Source organism: Entelurus aequoreus, linkage group LG04 (assembly GCF_033978785.1).
Source record: "Entelurus aequoreus isolate RoL-2023_Sb linkage group LG04, RoL_Eaeq_v1.1, whole genome shotgun sequence".
In the NCBI taxonomy this organism is placed as follows: Eukaryota; Metazoa; Chordata; class Actinopteri; order Syngnathiformes; family Syngnathidae; genus Entelurus; species Entelurus aequoreus.
In genome coordinates this window covers 24576306-24587521 of record NC_084734.1, presented here as the reverse complement: position 1 = coordinate 24587521, position 11216 = coordinate 24576306, and the positions used below count along the sequence as shown (strand labels likewise).

Sequence of the window (11216 nt, the reverse complement as noted above, 5' to 3'; positions counted from 1 at the left end):
GCAGACAAAAACAAATATACTTTGTATAATAAGAGATGTGGGAGGCCGAAGCACACCAACTGATTTTAGAGATGTGACGAGCAAGCAGCTACTGCTCTCAGAGAAGGTTTTATCTCACTCACTAAAAATATTTGTCTGCACACAAACATTTTTTTTAATATCAAAAGAAGAACGTAATAGGAGATTGGGGGGATATTAATAGACAATTTGACTGTGAGGTCCATATAGTCGAATCAGAATGCTGCGAATTGAATCATCAAATCTATTTGAAGACATTTTGACAGAGTAATAGTGTCCCTATATTGAGTTGTTGCTCACTTGACTGCTCACACTTTTGTTCTTTGTCCTTCATTTTTAATAGTAAACTGCAACTACTTGAGTTAGTACCCAACTTTCTACTTACAGCAGAATAGCAGAAAAAAAAGACTGTTCTCCAATATACACGCTAAATAAAATTTTTCTTTCGTGATCTACAATTTTGTGTATGAAAAACGATCGCACAGTATTGATGTTACACAGCCATCTCTGGCGACACACACCATTGGCACTAGCTCGCTAGTTCATCCTTTAAAGTTGCTGTCCTTCCTTCCTTCATTCATCCATTCTCGTTTATTTAACCAGGTAAAAAAACTAATTGTGATTAAAATCTCTTTTACAAGAGTGACCTGGCCAAGACTGCAAAGTGTGAAAATGTAAACAGAGAAACCTGAGAAGAGCACATTTACTGCTAGGAAGTTACATGGTCTGTGTAACATTTAATTTGGTCTGTTATTGTTATTTAAGTATGGTAATGAATTTATGTTATGCAGTAATTATTGAAATATCATTGGACCAAATGTTTACTTTAAAGTGGCACATGTTATATTTTGTTATTTATTGTATTCATACAATCCTGCAGTTTAGTTCCTACCTGTTGTTTCCATACATCCGAATGAGGAACGGACGAGGGTTGAAAAGGAAACATTAGCATGGTAAAAGACTACGGTCCGTTTAATAAAATTCCAAAAGACTTCCATACTGTCAAGGTGACTTTTACAGTTTTATCGACAATTTGTTCACTCTCTGTAGCACTCATTTGTAATTTCTCCTCTCACTCGATGCAGAACATCAACAGCGAGACAGGAAGACGGCGCAACCAAACTTGATAGTTGATACTCTTATGTGATTGTCTGTTTAGCGTGTCCCTCCCATTGTTCACTGACCACTTCTTGTTTTGCTAGCTCACTAGACCAGTCCATGCATGCGCAAAGCCTACATCACTTCTGTCAACCTGTTTTACGGCAGTTATGTTCGTATTAATCGTCACAGTGAGTTTCTTTTTTTTGTAATCTTAATTTCAATAACAAGGTCATGTAAATATGTTCGCAGCCAAGTGTCAAGCGACAGGGATGGGAATCAGCACCTACAAGTCAGTGGAGGAGTTCAAGTACCTCAGAGTCTTATTCACAAGTGAGGGCAGACTGGATCATGAGATCGACAGGCGGATATACAGTAACTTGTGCTGTTTTTCCATTAACAATATAATGTTGTAAAAACCAATGTAAATTTAACACAAAAAATCTGGCAACTAAGCTGCCAGCTTTTTCCGTAAAGCCCCCACCCCGAAAACAGTGGTACTGTTTTTGTATTTACCGTAAAATGTTGTAAAAAACAAAAACAAAAAACACTATATTGTACAGTAAAATCTTGTAAATGTTAACTTTTTACTGTAAAATCGACAGTCTACTTTAAACAATTTATATAATTAATAATGAAATCCAGAGGCAAATTCATACATTAGTCACTGTTACAAGCAGCCCTCTGATGGCAGCCATAACTGCGATGTGGCCCTAAATGAAAACGAGTTTGACATCCCTAAGTTAGAGGTATACTGTACATATTAGGGTTGTCAAAATAACGAGTTAACTCATGTGATAAATCACAAAAAATAGTTCATTAATCATGGCTATACGCTGATTAATTACACAATTATTTTTTTCTGTACATGAGATTTAACTAAAGAGATTTTTCATGTCTGCCTTTACAAAGATAGCAAAAGCATTGACTTTTTCTGAGGGCCCAAATCAGTGCAGGACAGTCGTGGCTACCACCATCCACAGTAAAATCAATTTAGCAAATCAGAGGCCTTAGTTTTTATGGAGTTAGTCGTGACCGTAACATATTAATTTAATTTGATAAAACAGAACAAATCTTAAAGTATTAAAATCAACAAATACATATTTTTAAACATACCTATCCATTACATAAGTTGTTATAATGGATGAAAATTTAATGTTAAGGGTTTAGTTTATTTTGAACTAGCGCAACAAAGTTACATCATGTTGACATTTGCACAATTTAAATGTCTAAAGGGGTAGGAAGAAGCAGAGTTGAGGTAATTCTACACCTTTTCCACTATTAACCAACATTCTTTTAGTTTTGATAAGGCCCAAAGATAGTCAATTTTTTTTAATCAAACCACTATTTTCATTTGTTCATTTCTATTGCAAATGTTTTTATTAGCTTCTGAGACAAAAATGAATCAAATAAAATGTGGATACATGTAAGCGTTGTGAATACTTTCCGAACGCACTGTACATATCTTTATAAAATTATGCACAAAGCAAATTATAACCTGCTACTCAAATACATACAATTCATCTCAACGATAGAGATATATAACCTTAGAGAGAAATCTAACTTAAAACATTTGTATGCATGTACAACACTTATGACCTTTAGTGTTAAATTATGGAATAGATTAAGCAAATACGGTAAGTCAAACAATGTACTAATATGATCCATTTTTAAGAGGCTGCGCAAACTAAAAGTGTTTACAAAGTACAAGGAGAAGAATTTTGATAAACATCTTTATCTTTATTGAAAATTAGACAATCATCCCATATGAGAATCATAACTGACTTTACTATTTATTACGAGATCTGTTGTATTACGCTGATGTCAATTGTATAACAAAGTGAGGACAGGAAGTGAACATTTGTGCTATTAAATTGCTGGAATAGAGTAGACTTTTATTGTGGATTAAGAACAGCAAAATTGTGGAATACTGCTATTAGGAAGCTGCTAACCACAATTATTAGGAGCAGTTATGTTAGGAATTGGTGAGGTGGATCCCAAGGATGCAGAGACGTATTGTGTATACAATTGTTCTTCCTTTTATTTAGGAGGAAGCACAAAGTAGCAAAACAAAGGCGATGGTGGTAAACACAAAAAACACACCATGTAAAAAACTACTAAGAAAAAACACAAAACTAAAAGCGCTAGACAAGGCTAGGAAAATACTTCATGAAAGAAGTTAATAGAAAAACAAAGTACCAAATAAAAACGCTAGACAAGGCTAGGAAAACATACTTCATAAAAGAAGTAAATAGATAAAGTACAAAATAAAAACGCTAGACAAGGCTAGGAATAATACAGGCAAACCTGAGAAGAATGGCACATGACGAACTAGTGAGTTCTCTGGCCCGACCAACAGGTTGCAAGCAGTGACAAAGTTCCGGCGCTCACAGGCCGTCAGCAGCCAGGTTAAATAGGCTGCTTCTAATCTATGTCAGGTGTGTGCTGCTGCCTTGCGCCAGCTGCACTCCATACTGTGGACGAGAGAGAGAGTGAACATGGTGTGCAGACAACAACAGAAATGAGCAAGGAAATTTCAGATTACCACAAGTTAGGGGTTATATATATACACTGTAAATACATATACACACACACTATATACATATACGGTGTACATATATTTATACATATACTGTATATATATATACATACATACACGTACAAACAGTGGGTATGGAAAATATTCAGACTCCTTTAAATTGTTCATTCTTTGTTTCATTAGCTAAAATTTTAAAAACATATATTTTATTTATTTCATTATTGTACACTCAGCACCCCATCTTGATATAAAAAAACAGAAATGTAGAATTTGTTTTGCAATTCCCATATTTCCGACAAGAAAATCCCCAGCAAGAACATTCAGAAGCTGCAGTACATACAAAATAGTGCTGCTAGGATCCTGATGAGATTGCGGAAATATGACCACATCACACAAACTCTCAAATCCCTTCACTGGCTTCCTGTTCCACTCAGGATTGAATTCAAAATCTCCTTACTAACTCACCAGTGCCTCCATGGAAATGCCCCCGTCTGCCTTAAAGAACTGCTCAACCCCAAATCCTCCACACGACACCTCCGCTCCAAACAGGCTAACCTCCTCCAACCTCCAAGGACAAAGCTACAAACTATGGGAGATCGGGCTTTCTGCTCCGCTGCTCCCAGTCTGTGGAACGCTCTCCCTGACCACCTGAGGGCACCTCAGACTGTGGATGCTTTTAAAAAAAGGCTTAAAAACCCATCTTTTTAAAAAAGCCTTTTTATAGATTTTTATAGATATGCATGCTGGTTCTAGCTATTGGGCTGTTTCTAGTTTTATATTTTATTTATTTTTATTATCTTTTATTATTATTGTTATTACTATTTTCTTTTTTAACACTGTGGCACTTTGAGGTTGTTTGCTCAACGTAAAGTGCTTTTTACAAATAAAATCTATTATTATTATTCTCACCTGATTTTAACCTTTCCACAACTTCCACTCATCCTGGACAATCAAACTACCGTTTTCCGATACTAGATCAAAACAATTCCAGGAATTCTCAGTTTTCCAAAGCCCTATTTTAACTTATTGTTCTAAAGTTTTCACAGTCCACATTTTTCAGCTTCAAGAGGTAGACACCTGAAATGGTTTTCACTACATAGGTGTGCTTGAAGCTCATCGAGAAAATGCCAAGAGTGTGCAAAGCAGTAATCAGAGGAAAGGGTGTCTATTTTGAAGAAACTAGAATATAAAACATGTTTTCAGTTATTTCACATTTGTGTTTAAGTTACATGACTCCACATGTGTTCATTCATAGTTTTGATGCCTTCAGTGACAATCTGAAATGTAAATAGTCATGAAAATAAAGGAAACGCATTGAATGAGAAGGTGTGTCCAAACTTTTGGCCTGTACTGTATATATAAATGTTATGTACTATTCATATACATTATTTTAATTATGAACTTCCATTGTGCTTATATTTTAAAATCATTAAAGCTGTTTACACAAACGGTAACAAGTTTTGTTTTCCATTCTGACCTTAAACTGTACCCAAAATGAACCTTTGATATTAAAATCATTGTATGAAGCGAATCCTGACTATGGTGTACTGTTCCACACCCAGCTATTAGTCTTAACTTTTAATTTCATAAATCTGGTCATTACATTGCACTGTTTCAATTTTTTCAAGTTTTCCAGGTTTTTTGTTTGATTGTATTTTTAGATATTGCAGCAGGCCAAAAAAAACCTACAAAACCATGCAACAAATGTAAAACACACTTTAAAATCCTTTAATCTTTTGTCTGTACTGTGAAGTCTTTTATTAGCTTGATGCTATAATAGTTTGTTTTTACATACAGTGAAGCAAGATTACCTGTTAAACTCGCACAAAAGCTAGTAACATTAATACACAATAACACGGCTGGTAGCACCATTAACATATAGTAGTTGTTAATGAAACTAAACATACGCCCGGAAAAAACAGAAAATGTCAACACAAACACTTAAATTCAATTTTCATATACTGCAACTTTAAGTTCACCTGTTTTGACAACTTGCTCTATTACAAATATAAACATGTTACTAGAAAGCAGATACTTTTTTTAAATGAAAAATTGAGACTGATCAAAAAATATATATTAAGAAGTGAATCAGTAAATGTCTCTTGTGTTCATTGCCTTGTCTTACCTGAACCTTCATTGTTACTCAATCTGAACTGAACTTTCACAAGTAACAGTTTTGTAGTACTGTACAGGTCACAGCAGTCATTGATATTGGTGGGAAGGTGTTTGGACGGTTTTCCTCAGTCTTTAGCATCTCCCACTCCATCGGCATTAATGGCAAACATGGCTTCTGCCTCTGGCAAACAAGGTGAGTCGTAGATTTTGCAGATCCTTGTTTCTCCTCTACCTTTTCGAAGATACAGCCTGCAAGGAATACATATTCAATCGGCATGGCTCCTTGGAGTAATTACCAATAAGACCCATTTACAGACCAAGTAGAACACAAATCTTAAAACCATTTCTAAAATACTGCTTATTGATGACAAAGATGGATGGTGTTACACATTCAGTATGTTATATTGAGTGTAGAGATGTCCGATTAAATGCTTTAAAATGTAATATCGGAAATCATCGGTATCGGTTTCAAAAACTAAAATGTATGACTTTTTAAAACGCCGCTGTACGGAGTGGTACATGGACGTAGGGAGAAGTACAGAGCAGTTGCGTCTCCCAGTAATACTTGCCAACCATCCCGATTTTCCCGGGAGACTCCCGAATTTCAGTGCCCCTCCCGAATATCTGCCGGGGCAACCATTCTCCTGAAACTCTCCCGATTTCCACCCAGACAACAATATTGGGGGCGTGCCTTAAAGGCACTGCCTTTGTGTGCTGGCCCAGTCACATAATATCTACGGCTTTTCACAAACACAATTCAATCCATGCATACTTGGTCAACAGCCATACAGGTCACAATGAGGGTGACCGTACAAACAACTTTAACACTGTTACAAATATGCGCCACACTGTGAACCCACACCAAACAAGAATGACAAACACATTTCGGGAGAACATCCGCACCGTAACACACCATAAACACAACAGAATAAATACCCAGAACCCCTTGCGGCACTAACTCTTGCGGGACGCTACAATATACACCCCCCGCTGCCCCCTACCCCCCCTACCCACCTCAACCCCCCATCCCCCATCCCCTCCAACCCCACCCACCTTAACCTCCTCATGCTCTCTCAGGGAGAGCATGTCCCAAATTCCAAGCTGCTGTTTTGAGGCACGTTAAAAAAAATAATGCACTTTGCACTTCATGTTGGCATTTTTTTCCCATAACTTCAGTTGATTTATTTTGGAAAACCTTGTTACATTGTTAAATGCATCCAGCGGGGCATCCCAACAAAATTAGGCATAATAATGTGTTAATTCCACGACTGTATATATCGGTATCGGTTGATATCGGAATCGGTAATTAAGAGTTGGACAATATCGGATATTTTTCAAAAAAAGCTATTATGGGACATCTCTGAGTGTATTCCTCATTTTAAAATAACTCAACTAGACAGTCTTTTGTGCTTAGTCCCACAAATGCACTTTGGATTGAATGAAAGAACATATTCAAATTCAAGTAATTTTTTGGCTGATTACCATTTTTGCCGTTGTGATAAAAGTGTCACGCCAGCCTTTGCAAAACATTTTTAAATCAAGAACTACACTGCCAACAAATGGAAACACCTTGATCTGATTGTGCTTGACTTTGTTTTGTTTATGCCAACAAGGAAAACATTTAAGATATGTAAATAAATAAGGCAATATTTAAAAAAAGTACATTTAAAAAAAACATTCCTGTTTAAAACGTGTCAAAATGTTCTCAAAGAAGACAATTAAATGTGACATGACCTCCAAAGACATGCACCTGGGGATAGGTTGATTGGCAACACTGAATTGACCCTAGTGTGTGAATGTGAGTGTGTTGTCTGTCTATCTGTGTTGGCCCTGTGATGAGGTGGCGACTTGTCCAGGGTGTACCCTGCCTACCGCCCAAATGCAGCTGAGATAGGCTCCAGCATGCCCTGCGACCCCGAACGGGACAAGCGGTAGAAAATATATGGATGGATGACACAAGCGCATCAAAGACTGTGGAAGGTCCCGGTGGAGAGGTGGTTATTAACAGCCGTATTTTTTGACCACTAACACTTTTTTGTATACACAATGGAATTACTACAGAGTAAAAAAATTATACAGATATGTTTTGTTCGTCAGAAGACAGCAATAACAAATAGCGGTAGATAACATTAAGTATATCTGCCTAGATCTTATTCATTCAAAACATCCAGACAAACAGTTTTTCATACTTTATTTAGTGATGTAGGAATAATTCGCTCATATACAACAATTTAGACGGCATCATTGACAAGTAAACCAGCAATTAAAAACAATTCACTCATTTGTATTACAGTAAATCAGGGCTCATCAACTAAATTGTTCTGAGTACTCATCAATCTTGCTACAACTTTCCCTTACTGCTGTTGTCAGATCAGCTTTGCAGGTTGGAGTCTTGTCATGACCCATCCATCCATCCATTTTCTACCGCTTGTCCCTTTTGGGGTCGCGGGGGGTGCTGGAGCCTATCTCAGCTGCATTCGGGCGGTAGGCGGGGTACACCCTGGACAAGTCGCCACCTCATCACAGGGCCAACATAGATAGACAGGCAACATTCACACTCTCATTCACACACTAGGGCCAATTTAGTGTTACCAATCAACCTTTCCCCAGGGGCATGTCTTTGGAGGTGGGAGGAAGCCGGAGGACCATTTTCTTCAATTTGTGATCCATCACAGATTTTTAATTGGATAGAGATCTCGACTTTTTGCAGGTCATGACCAGTGTTGGGACTAACTGGTAACTTACTTTGTAACGGCGTTATTTCCCGCGGTAACTAGTAGTCTAATGCGTTATTTTTTATATTCAGTAACTCAGTTACCGTTACTACATGATGCGTTACTGCGTTATTTTACGTTATTTTTTTATATGGTATCGGCTAAAAACTGAGAAGATCTGAGTGTGTTTTATTGCTGCGGTGTCGTCCTTCTGAATGTTCCTGTGTCACAAGGAAGAGGCGCGCTGTGTGTGCGTGTGTGTGTGGGGCGTGTCTGTGTTTACTAACAAGACATGGCGGAGCCGAAGCGGAGATTCTTAACATGGAGATATTGTCACTACTTTTCTTTTCTCGAGCACAAAGAAAAGAACATTTTAGTTAAATGTAATTTGTGTCTTGGATCAAAGATCCCATCTACTGCCCAAAGCAGCAATTCAAATCTGCTGAAACAGCTACAAAAGAAACATGCTTCGACGAAGCTAGTAAAGAGAGACACACAGCGGCTGGATTTTAACAGAGGGACTGCTAGCCAGGACAACATTGATAGAGCCATTGCGCCTTATGTGCTAGAAGACATGCAGGCTATTTCTACAGTGGAGTCACACGATTTCAGGCAGCTGGACACAGTGGACAGTGAGTACATAAACATGGAAAGCAAGCGAAAGAAAACACTCAAAACTCTGCCTCTGCTCATCATTCAGCACTGAAGGTACACCCACTCTGTCAATTCTCTTATATACTCTTTCATTCTAGACTTCTAGAGTGTTTGATTATCACATCACTCTAAATATATGGACTATAAAGTTCACAAACAAAGAGGGATCCTAGTGGGCCAGGCCAATCTTTCCTTTTCTCTGAACTAAAACTGGGGAAATGTGTAGAGTGTTCTGGGCTTCAGTACAGTGTTGATCTCATGAAGATATGATTTTATTTCACAATTCCTTGAGAGAAAAAAAGGCCTGGTTAGGCGTGTGTGTATAGCAGTATGTGTGCTGTATATAGTGACATGACATATAATCATGTCATGTATGCCTTCCTTGGGTGAAGCCAGGTTTACAGCTATGTTGTGACATGTTATTATGCCGTTTGTTACTTATGTATGTTATGTTGCAGCTATTTAAAATAGATTTGTCAATTTGTTCTGGCCCAAAATAAATTGGCCCTTTGAAACATATCTTTGTCTTTGTGTGTTGTATGTAGACCACATTGCTTAGCAGAGTTCAGTGATGCAAATGCATGTCAAGTTGATCAACAGATTGTATTATTCTCCAGTGCAATAACAGTACTGAAATTCAGGCTAAAAGGGCATTAATGGGAGCCTTAAATTTTGTTTAAAAAAAAAAAAAGTAACTAAATAGTTACTTTTCACAGTAACATTACTTTTTGGTGTAAGTAACTGAGTTACTTTTGAAATAAAATAACTAGTTTTCAGTAACTATCCCAACACTGGCCATGACACTGACCTTATGTATCTTTCTTCAAGGCAGATTTTCATAATGTTTGCTCCATGGCAAAATGCATTTTCATCTCTAAAAACTGATATTATCCCCAAACATAATTTCAATTGATGGAATAAGAAAAGTGTCCAAAATTTCAATGTGTGCATTTACTGAAGATGTAATGAAAGCCATCTCCCAGTGCCATTACCGGACATGCATCCCTATATCATCAATGACTTCACAGTCTTCAAAAATTTCATTGCAACAGCACCACACAAAATCATCCAGCATCATCACCTTGCCCAACGCAGATTCACAATTAATTACTGAATATGACTTTCATTCACTCACCCACAGTCCAATAATTGTTTTTCCTTAGCCCATTGTAACCTTTACGTGTCAATGATGGCTTTCGATTAGCTTTTCTGTATGTAAATCACATTTACTTTTTTTTAATTTTTTTTTTTACAGTCGATCACCGACGGTGACTCCAGTTTCCGCGTATTTGTTCTTAATTTGTTTTGCTGTGCATTTTCTTTTTTCAAGATATATTGCTTTAATTTTGATGTTTTGTTTGGTCTATCAGTATGCTTGCCTTTTGCAACAGTGCCATGTTTTTTGTTCTTAGACATAGCTGACTGTGAACAATGAACATATTTTGCAACATTGATGATTTAACTTCCTGAAGAATTTTAATAATCCTGCTTCAATTGAGATCTCTCGTGTCGGAGACATGATTCATGTTAATTTACCTGGTGAAACAGCTCTCCAAGGTGTGAACACTCCTTTTTAACTGCAGACTAATGAACACATTGAGTCTGATGCAGGTGCTAACTTTGGAAATTAACATTAACAGGGTGAATCCATAATGTTTTCCCTCAAAATTGAGTAATTCCATAAATTTCTAAAAAATTAAACTGTTACGGATTACTGCCATTTATTTTCTTGATTTCTTTCAGTGTTTCTTAAAGTCAAAAAGTTACCATTTGAAATGACTATAGTTTATTATTTACCAAAGTATAGATAGTTTATTAAATGCCCGACCAGAGAGGAGAACACTCTGGATCACTGCTACACTACATTGAGCAAGGCTTTTCATGCAGTCCCGCGCGCTGCTCTTGGCCTAACAGATCACGTGATGGTGCACTTAATCCCTTCATACAGACAGAGACTGAAACTGGCTAAACCTGTTATGAGGACCATTAAGTGTTTCACCACCGAGTCTGTGGACGAGTTGCGTGCTTGTTGGGAGACGACAGACTGGGAGGCAATTGGAGCGGCCACGAACAATCTG

General features: G+C 37.3%; 1 protein-coding gene across 2 annotated transcripts in view; it reads right to left on the bottom strand.

The window, feature by feature from the left end:
- Nucleotides 1-5349: 5349 nt before the first annotated feature.
- The window catches only part of rad51 (RAD51 recombinase), a 79869-nt gene continuing 74002 nt past the window's right edge, over nt 5350-11216 (bottom strand). The window contains exon 10 of one of the 2 annotated variants that reach the window (XM_062044415.1): nt 5350-6019. In XM_062044415.1, the coding sequence (XP_061900399.1) occupies nt 5896-6019 (124 nt within the window). In that variant the 3' untranslated portion in view covers nt 5350-5895. The remainder of the gene's footprint in view (nt 6020-11216) is intronic. The other variant, XM_062044414.1, reaches the window with a different exon arrangement.